This window comes from Malurus melanocephalus, unplaced genomic scaffold (assembly GCF_030028575.1).
Source record: "Malurus melanocephalus ecotype Western Australia unplaced genomic scaffold, MMel_1.1 scaffold_10, whole genome shotgun sequence".
NCBI classification, from domain to species: domain Eukaryota; kingdom Metazoa; phylum Chordata; class Aves; order Passeriformes; family Maluridae; genus Malurus; species Malurus melanocephalus.
Genome location: NW_026623242.1, coordinates 445,991 through 465,515, shown reverse-complemented (window position 1 = coordinate 465,515; position 19,525 = coordinate 445,991). Strand labels below are relative to the sequence as shown.

Here is a 19,525-nt window from a genome sequence, read left to right as displayed (position 1 = left end):
GCACCTAGATTGTTATCATACACCATTCTAGCTTTCAGAGAAACCAATTCATTTCTCCCACTCACTTCACATATATTCCCACATCATCATGGATACTTCCATAACTGAAAATGAGAATGTCTTGAATCTAYGGTTAACCACCCAAAGTCTGAAGTTATTCACCACATGTCAGACTAGGAAAGTAGCACTATACAATTCCTGCTTAAAGGATCCTACATGCCCTGGAAACAGCTGCTACACAATTCTTCAGAGATGTGAAGATGCAGCACTTGAAAGAAGTACAGCTTGGAATCTCTTTAGGTAAGCAGCTGCTTTTAGCTTTGGCTCAATCCTTATTACTAGCAGCTATCTTTTAGGTGTAAGAGGTGATTCCAGATGCTAGCCACTCAGAGCCTCAGACATTTAGGGCACTTGTCTTTCCACCTGGAAGTACCACATGATAATTGGGGGCATAGTGTGGAAAGAAATCCACAAGAAAATCTTGTTTACAAGACTCACATGATATCTCTGCACTGATCTGATCTGATCTAGTGAGAAGGTGTAATTTGGATTCTATTCTCTCCTTCTAAAAATATCAACATTTCTCCTAGTATATTTTTTCAGAACCACTGAACAGGTATCCTGACTCTGAAATTCAGTCCCTCACATACAACATTGTCTTCTATGATGAACAGTCAGCTAGTCTAAATAACTAGTTCCTTGTGCCTGTTTTGAATATGTATCTCTTATTTTGATGATGACGTACATTCCATCACACTCCACATTTTTTGCACATGGTGAGATTCACTGAAATCTCTACCTGTTACTTTTCATTGCTCTCCCTTCAGCCAAATGCTCTGGAAACAAGGGAKAAACATTTAAGTAATATCAGCACAACATACTGCTTCAGTTTCCTGGAATCAATCTTTCATGAATTCAATTATAGTTTTCCTTATCACTGCATTCCACTGCAGAATATCTGCAAAAGCATGCCCATTTTAGATTATTTTATTCTTTATATCAGATGCACATTTTGAAGGAGAGCATCATGAGAGCAACTAGAGCATACCATGCGCCAAAGACAAGATTTAATTCCAAGCATTTTCAGGTTCAGTTTATGCTATACAGAAAATCTAGTACAGAGGATGCTGCTTTGCAGAGGGTGAAGGAGAAAGCTATTTCCTTCTGGGCACTAATCCCCTTAATTTTAAAACTACCTTGACATAGGAACAGTCGATGTCGGAGGGTAATTGATGCACAGAATCATTGCCAGTGCAGAGTTGTAGTTTAGAACCATGAATGAGCAGATTGTGAACAAAAGTTCACAAACACTGATACTGTTTATTTCAAAAGGGGCACTGTCAGAGTCGAAACAATAGAATCCAGGTTTTCAGGAGCTTTTAGGAAAATGGCTAACATGACTTCAAATCGGGACAGCTAACCCTAAAGTAGGCTTTATAACAACAGTAACTTCAAACATAATCTGGACATGCATATAGGTTGTTAAAAAAGGTACAGACCAACYAAAAGTGTTTGGCACAACTAGAAATCACATTTCTTTGAAAGGAAAGACACAGAAGAGAGAACAAGTTAAYGCCACCTCACTGTGGATAATAAGATGTTGCTACACCTGATGTCAGCTGAGATTTATCACCTGAACTCTGCCTCACTGCCAAGATTTACAAGAATGTACAAAAAATCTACATCCTCACATTTCAGAAAACAAAACACAACACTCACCTGGACCAAAAAGACCTTAAAGTTWCCGGATGGAATAGAACATACAGATGTAAATGACAACACAACACCTTCTACAAAAGCACTGGTCACTATCAGATACACACATTCATTCACACTGACAATTATACAACATGGTGCAAGTTTTATGAAAGATGCAATAATCTTCAACATTTAACTTGTAAAAAAATGAGACATTAATTAAAGAAGTTTTGAATTAAGAAAGTTAAGAGTTCATAATAAACTCCATGAAACAGTAAAAATTGGTATTACTATGTGCCAATAAAATACGCAGTACTATTACACTACCTGTAACCGAAAAGAAGAAAACCAATTATCTGYTCAATTTTGTATCTGCTAGATTTTGCAGATTGAATATCAACAGCTTTAATGGTATTTTGATACTGGACATTAAATACAGAATTTGACATAAAGATGAAAATACACGGGAAAGTATTCTGAGACCTGTGTTCACAAATTTGCCTACAGTTCAGCACAAGTCAGTTTGACCTGAGTAATTATAGCAGTGACAGAGTTTAACATACTTACAAGACTATAAAGAAAATAGAAAATTATCCTCTATCTTTTCACACAACTAAAGTCACTGAAGGGCATAATACCATTTCTTCAGTTGTTCCAGAACTGAAATAAGGGCCTGGGGCTCAAACTAGAGTTCAACCTAAAAATCTCATTTCAAATCAACCAATTTGGTTAAGCTACCAAAAAAGGGAAAATCACAGTGAACTCAAGCTCCCTTTTTGTCAATTTGGCTAATTTTCAGTTCTCAAGATAACCCAATATCTCATTATGAACCAAGAATTTGTACATTATTACATATTTTTGTTACCATCACAAAGAAGTTCCAATAATAGCATCTATAAGATTGTGATTTATTAGGGAAATCTATTTTCAGTTCCCTTGTCATGGTCTGAAAAGAAACCAAAATTTTTACCTTTACATACGCTGAGGTTCATTTACACTGCCAACCTGAAAAGATGAACTATCTGTGACAATTTTCCACTTAATGCAAAATCATTTTATTTCACAGTCAGAAGCAGTTACCTTTGAGAAGTCCAGAGTTATCAATAGGACCAGGGTACACATTCTGATCTCCCATCTGGTATTTGTCCCAGCTGTCAAAACCAACATAYTTTTTCCACTGTTTGAACCAGCGACTATCCACTAGATACCTTAAAAGGAAGAGGAGAAACATATTGATTACTGGCATGCCACTACTTCCGAGCTCATTCATGATAATGCAACAGTATTCATCAGCCTTGCTTTTTTCTCTGTTTTGCTAACCATTATCAGCACCTCCTACAAGCCAGGACTTTAACTGTGGTCAATTAAAGACCTCACTACCAGCTCCAATACACCTTTTCAAGACTACCAATACAATGTATCAGTGGCTGGAAAATGGCAAGTTGAAAAAACATTTCCCTTTTTAGCATGAACAGCTGTCATCTTTAATTCCTTTTCCTGATTTTCAAACTCAGGAGATTCAAGTTATATCTMTAATTAGACAGCCCTTTAGAAAAGTGTGAGAGAACTTTTAGTATAAATTGTCTCCTGCAGTTTTATTTATAACATTCACATGCAACTTTAGAACTCTGATGCCTTGTCAAGAACCAGAGAGTGTTTCCTTCCTCTGAGTCAACATCAACACATAGAGTAAAATGCTCTGCTTTTGAGAGAGGACTAGATGTTCCTCCTACAAATAATTATCAACATCACACTTCCATATAAAGCGATTATATCTCTAATCTCAACTCCACAGTATTTTTATCCAGATTAAACTCTTATCACAGTCTGGCTTTTACGAAGTCCAACAATAGCTACATTTTGCATCTTTTTTGTCCAGAATTTCTTTAAGATCAAGACACCAAATTTGTTCAGTGATGCTCAGATTTTGTTTTCTTAAGATACCATCTGCATTATTTCTCCTTCCTAAAAGTATTCATCTTCTTCTGCCTGATCTGTCCTGAACCCTTTGTTACTATCTTAGCATGAAACTGAATTTCATTAATCTGACATGCCTTTTGCTTTATACAATAAGTTTTCTTTCTCATGAACATACTTRAGGCCAACAGCATTCTCCCTTCTCTCCTCTGCAGCAGCCATCCAGCTGCAACCGTGTGTGGTTATGAATGCAGTCACCACCAAAYCTGCTAGCCTTGTCCCATAGTGTCTACTTTCTTGACCTAAATTTCAATGAACCATGAATCTTAAGGAAAGCCATAATTTTTCACAGAAAAGAAATTATCATACAGGCAAGCTACCTTGGTTTTAATTAATGCTTAAGAAATCACTGTTCCTATAGAATTATTTTACTTTCCGAATGCTTTCTGTTAAATGTCTTATTGCACACCAGTAACAGAGCAATTCATACTGTATTTTGATAATTAAATTAATTGGCGCAACAAAGCTTGAGGTCCACTGTTCTAGGTTTTAAATATTCAACATTATGCATTTCAACACTTCATCAACTTTCTTCTTCCAAATCCGATTATTTTTCCACCAACCAAAATCTGGTCCTTGTGCCTTATCTCCTTAGAGTTTTCCCTAACTGAAATGTTGTAACATTGCTATTTCCTAACACAAAGTGCAAAAAATCCTTCATCACTTCCCTTCACATTTAGGAATTTGCACTTACAGCTCAAATACCAGCTTAATATTTCTTGTTTAAAGAGAGCTGGAAGGCTTGAAAGTATGTAAGTGTTATAAGAACTAAACAGCACACTCAACCTCCTTTACTGCAAAGTTAAGGTAACATGCATTATATGGAAAAGAAAAGCTTATTGAATTTATTTGGCCAAGAAAAAGAATTCGCACATAGAAATTTTGAAAAATGCTAGCAGACACCAACTACAGATGTGAATCCTTACTGCAAACCACTGGCTTAAGCATGCATGTGCATTCACATGCATATATATGTTTCATACATATAAGGCATTTTAATGAACATTCTGCTACTTTTGCTTCAATAGAAATCTTCTACAGGTAAGAAATGCCATTTTGAGTTATTATTGAACACAGTCACAACAGCTGTAATTTTCCCCCTTGTCCTGGTTTAGGAATGGTATTCCCCAGTCTAGTACTCCGACTGGAAAAAACCCACAAACTGCTCCCCGCCTCTCTCCAGTGAGATAGGCAAAATGCAGAAATTACAGGCTGAGATAAGAAAAAATTTACTGGAAACAGCAATGAGATAAAGAAAGCTAAGAATAACAGCAACAACATTAATAATATAAATGAAAAAAAGAGGGTGATCTACATGCAAAATGCTCAACCTGGGGGACAGTGAACAATGGTGGATTAGCTTTCCCTTCCCCAAACCTTTTCTCAACCTGAAGACAGACCCCTCTTCTCAGAAGAGGGAGTCCTTGACTTCCATCCCTGGGGGAGGTAGAGAGCAACAACCCTGACATGCCCAGAGCTGGGCTCTAGGCTCCATCCCCTCAGTCTGAAAAAAATAATTCTGTCCTGACCAAAACCAGAACACCCCGTTACAAGAACTTGCTCTTAATCAAGAAATGGAACACTACTTTTCCAGTCAGAATAGAGAAAACAGAAATTTGCATTCAAAGACTATATTTTTATGCAAGAAGCACTTGCCACATTAAAGATCGTGGAGGGAAAGGGGGAAAAAAAAAGAGCACAGTTACACCATGCTCCGTTTAGGGGGAATCAATCCACCCATTAAAGCACTTCTGTAGCTAAAACCCAGACTTCTAAGCATTAATGGGAAAAGTAATAATCATGGATTTGTAAGTTATAGCAAAGTTCTTCAAACACATTCAATATAGCATTCTCACCAAGATCAACAAGACTATTCATCTGCACAAGAGAAGGCAAACCGTAGGAAGGCGCCTTAATTTATCTTTTCATCCATGTAGTAATATCCATGATACAATCAACCACCCAAAAACTAAGTATTACCTACGARTGACAGCCAGTAATTTAGAAGGAAAATACAAAGCTTAAGTAAACAGAACTACACCTGAAACCCTCATTTCTTAACGAAAAAGTATTAAAAACCTGGGGCATGCACATGGACCAGATACACTTCACTGTAACATGTGTTGCCTTAGATAAAAAAATAGCATACCCAGCATTAGTAAAACAAAGTCCTAAAATGTAAGTACACATATTGGTACAATGTTTTGCTTTTATTTTTGTTACTATTACCTAATGCAGGAAAGAATTCCGCATGGCTACATGCTACAGTAGCTTTTTGAACGGCGGACCTGACTGAGATTTTAAAATTAAGATTAAGAAATGCTTGTTATCTGATGGAATCAAGATTTCATTCAACCAAGAAACACAAATTTTGCACTCAGGGATATCATCAGTTAAATTAGYAAGCAGGATAACCAACCCATCTTTCAGGGTAAAAGAAACTTGGGAGGATTTGGAACAAAGATTAAAGATGAGAAAAGTCTCAAATGTCTAGATATTCTACTTTGAGGGGCAAACCTTAAAATTAAGTCAAGTGCACAGCAAAATGAACTGGTTAACTCTAAGAGAGCAAATGCCTGACATTTACAGACATTTCAAATAAATCAGTAACCTCAAATTGTTTGAAGAAAATAGTACAACCAAGCCAGTTAGAGCCAACTAGTTGATAACATAAAACACTGGAATAGTCCCAAACATTTTCCCTAAAAGTAAGCAAAAATATGCAAGTACCATTTGCTGAAAATTACACTCAAATATGGAATTTTCAGTATTAATAATATTGGACATATTTGTACAGTTTGATTAGTTTTAGGAGTTTTTTCTTGGTTATACTATGCCTATTTATAATTTTCTTTGCCCAAGTAGAACCAACAACTATAGAACATGYGAACATGTTCTCAAGTCTGGTGTACTTCACTACACAGTGTTTACTTCGGAGCAAAGCTTTAGATTGCTTCAYAAGGTATATCTGCTCTCTTCTGTAAAATGTTTCCTGCTGTCTGAAGTGGATTATCATATACAAGGGACAACTTCTACTCTAGAGTCCTTTGAAATGCTGGATAATGGGATAAAATATGAAGAAATGCAATGAAGCTGCAACAGGGGAAGTTTATATCGACATCATGAAACACCAGAAAGGGTGGCTGGTCACTGAAACAGGCTTGCTAGGGAAGTGGCCACAGTACCAAGCCTGTCAGTTCAAGTATCATCTGGACAACACTCTTAGCCATATGGTTTAGCTTTAGGGGGTCCTGCAAACAGCAGGAAGTTGGAGTCAATGATCCTTATGGGTCCCTTTCAATTTGGGATATTCAGTCTATCTGGAGCCAGCTGGCACTGACTCTGTAAGACACAGGGCAAGTTTCTGGTAGCTTCTCCTAAAAGACACCCCTGTAGCAGCCCCAATAACAACACCTTGCCATGCAAACCCAATAAAATTCTGACACTCAATTAAATTTACAAAAAAGTCCATATCCTTATGTATGACCAACTGATCAACTGTAGAACCTCAAAGGCAGCCCAAAACAGGCTTACAGCCTTTGTACATTAACTTACAAGTATTAAAAAAATGAAGCTATTACAACACTTGTAAATACACTTTCATTTCTTAAATAATATTCAACAAATAATGAAAGTCAATTATAAGTTTTTGGAAGTTTTAAAATTCCACAGCTGCATGATCACATATGGACATTGTTCACTGAAAAAAAGAAAGTACTAGCAGGAAACTTACCAACTGATTTCTAAAATTCTCCCATGAGCTGTAATTTTTTAACGTAATTTAAATTCACCTGCAATTTACTGTGTATTTTGACTTAATAAAACTAATTAAGATAATATGAACATCACACAAGTACAACAGCATTCATTCTTTATCTAAACATCCAAGTCAATAGAAAAATATCTGAACAGTATGACTAAGATCTTGGTATTTCACACTGCTGGTGCTGTCAAAAGCATTCTGAATTCTTTTGACCATTTTATACAGATAGAATTAAACAACATGTAACCTAGATTTATTTGTATTGAGTGATACATCAGCTCTTTGAATTCAAAATCAAACCAGAAAACTTAACCATGTAATAAAAACACTTCACAGAATGACACTCATTCCTGCACCGTGTACTGCTGGGACATCGTATCTTCTGAACAGAAGCCATTTCACTTTCCACAGTAAAACTGTGCAAATTGTCCAGAGAGATAAGGTGAGGATTTTTTTTACCCTCCTCACTGTGCATGAGCACAGATTAAGCAATACAGAGGACAAAGTGGAACAACTGTGTTGCTGAAAGCAAATTAGGACTCCTGCTTAAAGGCACAGCATCTGATTTTTGTTCTTGCACAATTGTAACTATAAAAATAAGAAAGTAAGAATGTGTTTCAATCYGTATTTCTACTTTATGGTGGCAAAAATTGCTTGACCAAATACACTCATAATTAATAGATGCCTTCAAATTAAATTTTCTTTAAGAATTAGCAAGTTATTCAAGTTCAAAATCATGACAATTATTCTACTCTATCACACAAGCTACATCATCTTTTTATTCAAAATGGAGGTAAATCCACAAGAAAAAGATCCAGGGGTCAAAGAGAAAAAAAATATATMGTTTACCTCCCATTTTCAAAAAATCAGTCTAAGTATTTCAGATTCCTCTTCAGAAGTAAGTGTTGAGTTCAACAAAATGTACCAAGATTTCAAATCAACTGATCAAATCCTCACTACAGATCACCATGCTCCACTCCCATAATGTGCTGCAGTAGCCTCAGCAGCATACACTTTGTCCATATTGCCAAGAGGCCAACCAAAAAGCACAATTCAGACAAAATCAGTGAAGTGCAATTTTATGTTAAATTCAGTGTGAACATTATATTAACAACCATGTAMGTGTTTTGCATGCCCTTAGAAATGCTCGATTTAAGTAAAGACTTATGATTAAAAAATAATCTAACAAGTCAGTGTTTGCCTTTCAATTTTCAGGTAAAAGCCTGGAACAAACATGGTTTTAACATGTTGTCAGCCCACCTAATCAATTAACAGAAGAAAAACACATCTACTCATCTCCATTGTAAGCACTGTCCCAGAAGTATTTAAATCTTTGTAAACTCTTTGTCATATGCATTCCTTATGCAGTGAGAAAAATCTAACATCAAACTTCAACCCACAAGGTTTTAAAGTCATAATCAGCAACTTAAACCTCATTTGAAAGAAAAAAACTGATCCAACTCTTAATCTTTCCTTGGAACATTGACATACTGTTCCTTGTTTTTCATTTTATGAAGTTATCAAACCAATTTTGGGTATCATTCCAAATATTACTGAGGTGCAGGTCCATAACATCTCATCACATCCTCCGCAAAGTAAAATCTTCCATTAACATTCAATCTAGATTGTGYTCCTGTACAGAACAATGATGGATGATCAAATGTGGAAAATACTGAGAGGACAAAACTGAGATAAAGTGACATGACATGACTCCTGGGGATGTCCTGCACAGGACATGATGTTTGTGGGTCCCCTCCAGCTCAGGATATTCTGTGAAGACCACAGTGTAAAACGATATTAAAGCTAAGCACTTCAGCAACAAGGTTGTCATCAATGATGGGCACTGCAAGGTTTTTAAGCAGGGCTACAGATGCCTGTTCATCAAGATTCATGAGTTTTCACTRTAGCCAGAATTTAAATGCTTGTATGTTTTATGTTTTCAGTGGGAAAATTCACTTCTGGAGGAAAAATTTTTTAAGGCTGAACTTTTCGTATCTACTAATCACTCACTGGGAAGGATTTTTACCCCACCTCATATTTACTTAYTCTCTTCAGTTACCAAGGTATTACAAGTGAAAAGGCAATGAAATTCCCACAGAGTATTTTTTTCAGTATCTAAGAAAAGTAGTCTATGGATAATAACAGTACCCTACCTAGACTCAGCAGAACTTCAGAAGTGCTGTGTATCAGACACATCTGAAAACTCAGAATACTGTACTTCTGTGGTTTTACTATTTTGCAAGTCTTAAAAGCCACAAAGAGATTAATAATCTATCTCATCACTCTGTGAAGTGATGACTGGCACTGAAATTTATTGGCTAACAGAGCTGAAAATCAACATCTTCCTTCTGGGCCTAAACCTGACTAGATTCAGTTTACAGACAGTGTCTTAAATCTTTATCTGCCTGTCTAAAAATCCTTATCCTAGAAGACATCTTCCTCTTACGTAAGTATTTCAGCACAGAATTCAAAACTCTATCAAAACAGACAAAGGCTCTCCAAGCTCTTCTCTGGAAGACAAGGCTTCTGTTTCCCTATTAGATTTTGAGACGTCTGAACTAATTCTAAATGAACACCTTCTGTGACATGTGGACACCAGACCTGGACAGTATAATGGTTTCGCTAATATGTTCTGTATACAGGATATATTTGTACTGCTAGTCGGCATTCCCTATTCAAACATTTAATGATTGCATTCGTTCCCTCAGCCACTAAATAAACTCCTTGTGATAGTTTTTGTCCAGTGAAACAGCCTAATTCTTCTGCAAGTTACTCTTGTAAAAATACAAGTAACTTCTATATACTTGTCTGCTCACAAATTGTTATGGCAATAGATTAAAAAAACACAGCGGGGAAACCCTGGGAGAAAGAGAGAAAAAAAGTGGTAAAACTGACTGCTGAGCTGTTAKCTAGTTTCAAGTCACTATCATGCACTATAAGTAAAACATCTATTGGTAGGTGACACCTAAAGGTATAAAATGTGGCTGTGTATCTTAGACCATGGAGGGATACCACGTGTAAGAGGTAGCCAAGAGTATGAATGCATTTCAAATGTTACATTTGAGCTATTGAGACATCTCTGACTAAGCCACAGAAGAACAGGAACAACAGGGAAGTCAGGATAGAAGATGGTTTTAAAGGTAAAATCAAGAAATCGCACCTTAATATGGGAAAGAAATTACAGAGCAATCACCCAAAAAGTCACATAYAAAAACCGACAGTCTTCCCCTCTATAACATAACTGTTCCAAGATCAGTGATTTTCAGTGTTGAAAACTACTTCCGTGACACTGTAAAACCAGAAAAATTTGGCAAGATTCTCAAGAATATCAGTGCAGCTACAAAGGCATTAGATGACATCAAGACCAGTTGGTCACGCAAATTATACTGTGCCTAAAAATCTGATGAACATCAACAGCTCTTCAATTTCTGTGAGTTGAAGACACTGATTGAGTTCGGATTTGCCTGCAGCTGTAACAACCAGTATTTTTTGTCACTCTAAATGAGAGGGTAAAATCTCCTCAGACAATAAATTTTCCTCTCTTGTCAAGCACCAGTAGAATTTCAAAATAATCACATCAGATGCTAAAACTGGGAGACATACAATGAAATGCATCATTTTTTCTCTTCCTGAACTGAAGTCTATGTCTTTCAACAATGAAACCTGAAGATCCTTTGGACAATACTATGAGAAGCAAAACTTGTATTAATTCAAGTTTCATGGAACGAAAGTGTAATTTTTATACTAACTTCATTAATGAAAGTAGATAACTTAGTAGATAGTAGTTCTTATTCAAAAGTAGTAGATAAGTAGTAGATAAGTAGTTCTTATTCAAAAGAACTGATAAACAAAGGAGGTTCTTTCTTGGAAAAATCTGATGTTTATTTAATATATGTTTAGAAAAACAAGATAAATGGAGAGATGGAAGAATCCTCAATCTCTCAGAGTTTAATAATTTATTAACCAGCCATAATGAATGCAAAAATGACCACTGGGACAAACTAGCCCAAAATCTCAGCTACTCTTAACATCTAATGGAACAAACTCTACAGCATACYAAACTGTCTATTCAACAGTTTTCTAATTCTAGCAATTCTTTTTCCAACATCTAACTCTAAAAACATTGCATTTCAAGTCAATTTTATTTCTTTCTCTCTGCAGTCTACACAAAGAATTAATGAAGAAATTCAACAGCCACTTCTTAGCTGCTCTAAGATCTGCCTCTCTTTGCCCTATTCTTTTGTTGGCTTTTTTTCTAAGAGAAAACCCCTAAAGCTTTATATTTTCCATATGTATCTCATTGTTTTCTCCACTCTAAATTCTGAAGAACATGGACAAGACTTTCGGTCATGCTGGCAACTTGCCATAAAAGTACTACCACTTTGAACAATATTARTGGCTTGAGACATTGTTTTAATACCTGAGAAGAACCCAAAAGAACCATAAGAAAAACAGTCTTGAAAGAAATCAAGTCTGAGCACACTTTTGTTACTACTGGTCATTTTCAACACTACCATGTGAATTCATTTCCTTTTTCTAGTTGCTTATACTTTTCCAGTTTCAARAGCAGTCTGTTCGTATGCCAACACTGAACATATACTCAGCAGTATTTGAATAATGCATCAGAATGTATGCTTCTGACACATGCTGCAGTATCAACACTGTTAAATATAGTCTTTTATAGAACTGGAACAGTGAGTGATGACAGCTGAAATGAGGTGGGCTAGTTCTACTTCTGTGTATTCATAGTTAATTTTCTGTAAGTTAATGCTTCAGCCCTTGTCTTTGGGTGACAGTTTCACACAGAAAGAGATGAAGAGGTTGAGTGGTGGAAAAAGTATCAGTTGCTTATTTTTTCCCCTCCTAAAAAAATCCCTTTTCCTAGCCTCAAACAACTACCACTATAGAACCTCAACTATCAAATAYACGCCAAAAAGACGTGATTTTTTAACCTAATTCTTTTCGATCACTGATTATTCTATGGATTATTACTATGTATGGCACAGTAAGAAATATGACTGACCAGAAAAACGTATCTTTCAAGCGTTCATTGTCGAAAAGGTATCATAAAGGTCCATTCGCACCTTCAGGGACGCTTTCTTTAGAAGCTAACACGTTTGCATCGCAATAAAATTTAAAGTTAAGGCCTGTCACAGCCACGAACTGGTATAAGGGCACCCAGGCCAGAGTACAGATACAATTTCTGACAACTTGAAGGTGAAGCCGGGGCCATTTCAGCCTGGATAATGGAAGAAACGCCTAGTAGCAAGRCTCTTTCTCCCATGCCTCAGTACTTCTCGCGCAACCAAAACAAGCCCCCTGCGGGCTCCGGGCCCGCCATCCGGGGCTGCCACCCGGCACCGCGCCGCTCCCTGCCTGCCCTCCCCCGCAGGGCGCTGACCTCGGTGCCTCCCCCGCCGCCCGCCCGCAGCCCGGGCCAGGCCGAGGCCCCACCGCACCCAGGCGGCCGCTCCCTGCCTGGCAGGAGCTGCGGGAACCGAGCGGCGGGCAGCGGGGGGAACAGCGCTGCCTCCCTGCCCTTGTCACCCGCCTCCACGTTCCCGGCAGCGGGAGAGACGTCGAGCCGCCCCCGGGAGCGCGGGGGGGAGGGGAGGGAGAGGGGAAGGAGGTCGGTCCCTCCGGCAGCCAAGCGGGGGCGGGGGTCGCCGCCCGCGCCGGTCCGCCCGAGCCCCCCCGCTCCTCCCTCACCAGGTGTCGCCCTTGCGGAGGGCGGTTTTGAGCAGCGCCGCGACGTCCGTGCGCTGAGTCTCCAGATCCGCCGCGCCTCCCTCCGCCATCTTCTCCGCCCGGCAGCGGCAGTGGCGGCAGAGGCAGGAGCGCGCCGCGCTGCATGCTGGGAGTGACGCCTGCGGGGGGCGGCCTCGGCCCCGCCCTTCCCGGCAGCCGCGGGGCGGAGACCGGGGYGGTGCCTGGCGGTGCAGCGCCCCCTGGCGGCCCGGAGGTCCTTCGTCTCTTGTGTCCGTCCCCCCGCCTGTCCCCACCCCCCGTAGCGACGTCCGTGCCCCAGTAGATCCCTTTTGCCTCGCTACCGGATGAGTGGTTTGGATCACTATAAGCCGATATCGTCTGTGTTGTTGTGCAAATACTGCTGCGGGCTCAAATAGTCTGTGTGACTCGCATTAGCTTTTCCAGACCTTTGCAGAAACCAACGGATAATTTGTTGTGTTTGTTTCAGCCGCTCTTATTTGAACCTTGTACAAACAGTGCAACCTGTGGCTTGGCATTTCACAAAACAAAGAGAAAGAAGTAAGGCCACGTGTTACATTACACAACCGGGTTCTCTCTGTCTTCACATTTGTATAGAGATTTTARAAAACAGAAATGGTGTAGGAATTTAGGGCTGGGGTGCTGGTTAGAAACATTTGAAAACAAGAGTTTATTCTTGTCTGTCTAGCTGGTTTATGTGAAATGCCTGCAATTGTATACCTAGCCCTCTCCCTCTGYCCAAATCATTACAGCTTGTTGCGTTGTATCACTTAACACCAGGAATGTATCCCAGGCTGCCAGTCATGTATTAGAAACTATTAGGCATTATTAGCTAATTAGCACATAGAMTATAATAGCATGTAGCTGTTATAAAGAGCACTAAAATGTGCTACTTAGGTGCASTGCAAAAAAGAATGGAAGTAAGGCTGTTGTGCAGATGTGGTAGTACAAAGCTAAGTAAGTATTTTGTCTGGATTAAGCTAAGTAAGTATTCTGTCAGGATTATCAGTGAGGACGAGGATGTTGAAATAAAGGCAAAATAGTTTGTGTCTGGAAAGAGGATATGAAAATCATATCATACATSCAAGAACTCTCAGGAGCTCAGAGCAACCGGTGATGACATTCATGGCTTCTCTAGGAGCTGGAATATGAAATTCCAGGAGGAGGGGCAGGGAAATAAAAGATAAATGTGAGGAAGAGCTGTGGATCTAATAGCTACTTTAATGAGAGAAAACTRAACTGGACAACAGSATGAAGTTTTCCAGTTGCTTCAGGAATAAATTTCTGGGTTAGAATCTCTAAGTTAGAAAGAACTTCGACAAGTTCCGATGACACACACACCATGGGGACAAATAAGAACAGTGTTTTACACACTGAAAGTTATCTCTGTGCCAAAATTGAATTTATATCAAAATTATATTTTCATGGAAATGTGGGGGAAAATATTTCTCAATCCACCATGCTGGAAAACAGCACAACTGCTCAACAGTCTGTAGCAGGACCATCACCAGCTTACTTTGCCAAGACGGTCACCTGGAGCCACCATGCCTCTGCTCTGCGTTGCATAACTGCAGTTACTCAGTGGCAGCTCTCCTGCTCCCGAGTTCAGTCTATTTGTGGTGCAGAAATGGATACAGGTATTAGGTGCTACAAATAGAGACAGCAAAGCATACAATGTGTAGTTTGAAGCAGAGCTTTAAGGATTGCTAAGGAGAGACCAGAGTAAGACTCTGAGACTGCCTGYGCTTCATGTGAAACAATTGTGGTTTTTATAGTGAAACAGTATCTTAAACTTTACTCACATTCTTSGCAAACGCATGTTAATGTTAAATCTGGGCGGTTTTTAATACGTTATCAGCTGGCAAGGAATTGTTTCCAAGTACCTCGGTTCCTAGACAGTGCCTGAGGATCTCTAAATTTTAAACCACCCGGTAAACAGAAACAGCACTGGAGATAGTGATGAATGATCTACCTTCTCTAATGAAACCCAAGCATTTCTTGTACAGATTTATATCTTACTGCTTGTGATATAAGTGAGTGCAGGATGCTGTAAAGCTAGCTGAGGTGGCAGGCATTCCAGCTACCAGCGGGCCTTCATCTTCGCCCAACTTCATTGCTAATGGATAAATTTTTATAAACATTCCTTGTGGTTTTAAAGCTTGATCCTAAGAAAGGGCACAATTAATACAGCCTATAGCAGCACAGACATTCAGCAAGTGGGCTGCAGAAAACAAACTGTGTAAAGTGATGAGTCTATTGATTCCCAATACAACACAAATTTTAAGCTCTCAGTCCTTGTTTTCAAGTCAATTAGTGGACCTGGCTAATGAAGCTTTAAATATGACTTGGTGTTTTGGGGACACGAGAAGTGCTGCATCTCAGTAGTGGAAATGTCTGTACACAATAAATTCTGTAAAAATAACAGACAACTGCAAGTCTCACTCACAGGTAATACAGAATAATTCACTTCAACACTTTTTATTTATTTATCTCAGGACGATTTCCATTATTTAAGAATGGTACTTCCTAATTTAGTGCTCCCACTGAGACTCTCCAAACCACATGCTACTCACTTGCTGTCCCTTCCACTCCTCCATCCCTCCTGCAGCATGACTGGAGAGGAGAATTGGAAGCCCAAAAGGTGAAAATCATTGTTGACATAAGAACAATTTATTGGGAGCAGCAATGAGCTAAGAAAACAAACAGTAACAGCAACAATATTAACAACAAAAGTGTACAAAAAGAGAGTGATTCACATGCAAAACTGATCATCTCAGAGCTCGACCTGACCACAGCTACACCACCACAACAAATCCCTCCAGCTCAGAACCGGCATCACACCACTTCTCCTCTGCCTCCCTTAGCTGGCCAGAAGATATTCCTTCTCTCAGGAAGAGAGTCCCTTTCCCCCACCACTGGCAAGGATGTGAGGTGGCACAGTATATGCCCTGGGTCCTGGCCATGTCCTCTGCAAGCCACYGTGAGATGAACCCAGTCCGGGCTGGAACCAGGACAACCACCTACACCACATTTGTGAATTTGTGGAGAGGGCTTCAGGTTCCCTTCCCCAGTGGTCTGTGGGGAGCTTACAGCCACTGGTGGCTGTGTGAATTTTGTTTTCAATTWGGAGCTGCATCAGACACAGAGATTGACATGTTAGAATGGATATGAGTGTATTTTATATATAGTGTTCATACAGTTAGGAAGACATAAGTAATTTCATTTTTGGTTGAGAAATCTGATGGAAACCCTTGTAGAGCTGATTTTACTAGCAGAATATGTTTTTGTGAGCTCAAAGTGGAGCAAAAGGTCAATTACCAGTGCCATCACTGCTGGTTTTAGTCCCCTATACTTGTTTTTTACTGTATGGAAGTTGGTAATTTTTAAATAGTAATTGCAAACCTCTTTGAGATAGTTCAATAAAAAACCCAAGAATGCAGAAATAATGGTAGACTAAAGKTAAATAAGAGCAGAGCTACTGTAAGGTAAACATAACAGGGGAAGATATAGGAACAAAAATTCAGTATTTATCAAAGCTATGGGAACCCAAGAAAGCATGAGTTGAAGGATGKACAGAAGCAGGTAAGAATATAGCTTTTTTAAAGGAAGAAAGAAAGCGCTGAATAAATTTGACAGACTGAGAGGTGGAGAAATAGCATGTAATTAAGACACCCATTTCTGTCCCAGATATAAAACTATGATTGCACTGTAGGTKTGAATTATATTTCTAATCCAGTCTGTGCATCGTCTGTCTCATTCACAGAGGCTGAACACAGCCATGTTAAACTCTTGTTTTAGCTAGATAGAATTGAAATTACTAGCTATTATTGCAATAACACACTTTTGTTGGGATAAGAAAAAAGCCAACATTAAAAAATGCGTTGGTTCTCTAATGTATCTCATCAGACTGATACATTTTTTCTACATTTTTAATAGTTAGTATTACCAAAATTGTAATGTCACCTTTCATGTGAGAGAAAAAGGCTCTTGAGAAAGGAACAGATAGTTTTTAAACGTGTATAATGCTACATGCTCAGGTTTCTTTTACCTTCTTGCCTTCATGTACTAAATCTAGGATCAGGCATCCTTGGACAGAATGATCAAAAATCTAAATGTGGGGGAAAGATGATAGCGAAAAATTCCRTGAAATTAACAAAGGGTATCCCAGAAGTATTCCTAATTTATGGAAAACAATGGAAGAAAAGCCAATTCTGAATTTTTCAAATTTTGGAGAGCATTCCTTTTTACTTTTAGTTTTTTGAGGAATGAGTTCTAATTACACGATGCAAAGAATTAAAAGAAATATATGCTAAATATGCTATATAGAAATATKAAAATGTCATGTTAAAAATGTAGGTAATCAATTCTATTCCTGTTGATTAACCATGTGTTAAACATACACTGAAATATATGTTAAATTCTAATGGCCTGCGACTTGAAATAAAAATATCTGAAATATAGGCTTTTAATGATCTGATCAGATATTAGTCTAAGCAGTAATTACATTTTGCACAACATGAAATTACTTCCCATTTCCTTAATTCAGTGCTTTTTTTTTCTGTACCCACCCCCCCATTTTAGATTGCTACAAATTAGTTAACATTTGTATGTGTCTTCAAAAATGTTTTTTTTCCTTTAGGAATTTTTAACACAGAAACTATTTTCAAAGGTATAATGGTGTTAGCCATGGTTTTCTGATATGTGGAAACTGTTATCAATTCCTGTGTTTAATTTGCACATCAGAATGGATCCAAATATTCTCCTGTGTGGTTGCTAAATGAACTACTTGGTTTTAGAGGCAAGACAGAAAATYACCCGCATTAATTGTGCACAAAAGCATGTCAACAATGTAATTCAARAGCCATAGTTTCAAAGGGATAATTCATAATGTAGACTTTAAGGACTAGGTGTTGGAGATATATGAAATCTAAACACAATGTAGAGGTTAGGTTTTGTAAGATTTGCACATTGTGTGCTAAAAATAGACTGCTATTCAAGAAAAATAATTGGTGCTTAAGTGGAATGAGATAAAGGCATGATTTACTGCAGGACCTAAAACAGCCAACAGAGAAGTTGCAGTACTAAATGTTGGCACAAGTAAACTTGCTTCAGYATATTTTTACTGTTTGGTTATCTCGAGTATGAATAAATTCACATTCAAATAATTAACTAAGTATCACTGGAATCTAACAGAACATGCAGCAATATACCAATTGCATTAGAACAACTTCCCATTTTACATGCACAAACATGTACGTGTATGAATGACAGCCATTAAGGAAATATCTCATTGAAGGTATATTATTTTTTATACATGGCATGCAGAATTACATAAAGTTATATTTTAATACTGTACATTTTGGAGAGGTGGTTTCTGCTTTCCTTTYCCAAACCTCCTTTAGAATAAAACATTACTGCTGGTTAGACTTATTGTAACCTGAAAATATATATGCACATGATAAAACATTTTGACTGAGAAATAAATATTTTGATCAAAATACTCAGACACAGAGAAGTTTTAGAAATGGAAAAATTCTTGAGTTGCTGCTCTGGCATTCCAGAAGAAGCTGTAGGAGCTTTTGGTGATTAGTGAATTTCTCACAAAGTGAAAAAGTACCTTGTTTTAATGAATATCAGTGTTATCCCTTGCTGGGTGCACTCAGGAGTATTGTGAGAAGAAACAATGGCAAATTGTGGTACATGCATGTAATTCAGTTATTCTGGAATCTGTTGCACAAAAATCCAGTTTCACCTTCTGCAATGGGATCAAACTGCCTCTTGTAATAGTACATGGGAAAGGGGTTTCCACTTCAAGGTGGGAAGTACAATTGGTGATGACGGTGAACAGGGGGTTGGTTGGCTAATGTGGGGTTCGGAGTTCAGGTTCACCAGTGCTTTGGGGAAAATGAACTTTAAAACCATCTCTCCTTCCTGTGTGAGTAAGACACCTTTTAACAGGGGCTTGGGCTTTAATTGCCACAGTGTATGTAGGAACAACTCAGCACAAGGCTAATCCAGACTGAAAGCAGATCCAAGGCATGGGATTGATGATTTAAACGAAAGAAGAAGGGGTGGGAATAGGAAAGTCTGTGTCTGAGAATGTGCTTATCTGTATAGCTACACTCCTTGGTGTATATCAACAGGAATGTTTAGGCACCTGTTTTATCTCTTTAGCTTGTTGACTTTGTAGCTTTAACCCAGCACACATCTAAACCTTGTGCTTGGGACAAAGTGTATTCTCCACTCTGCTTCGGATTGCAAAAATGACTGTTCCTTTTTTTTTTTTTTTTTTGGCTAGCTGACACTAGAAGAAATACAATTTATTAAATGGGTCACATTAGCAATGGAAATATAGATATG

General features: G+C 38.4%; 1 protein-coding gene across 5 annotated transcripts in view; it reads right to left on the bottom strand.

Moving 5' to 3' along the window:
• USP15 (ubiquitin specific peptidase 15) overlaps positions 1-13,303 on the bottom strand; it is a 59,369-nt gene extending 46,066 nt beyond the window's left edge. For 2 of the 5 annotated variants that reach the window (XM_057376902.1, XM_057376911.1), the window contains exons 1-2: positions 13,148-13,297; positions 2,779-2,906 (exon numbers count right to left, since the gene is read on the bottom strand). In XM_057376902.1, the coding sequence (XP_057232885.1) occupies positions 2,779-2,906; positions 13,148-13,236 (217 nt within the window). In that variant the 5' untranslated portion in view covers positions 13,237-13,297. Of the gene's footprint in view, positions 1-2,778; positions 2,907-13,147 lie in introns of all 5 variants that reach the window. The other 3 variants (XM_057376927.1, XM_057376937.1, XM_057376919.1) reach the window with 3 other exon arrangements.
• Between the last annotated feature and the right edge of the window lie 6,222 nt (positions 13,304-19,525).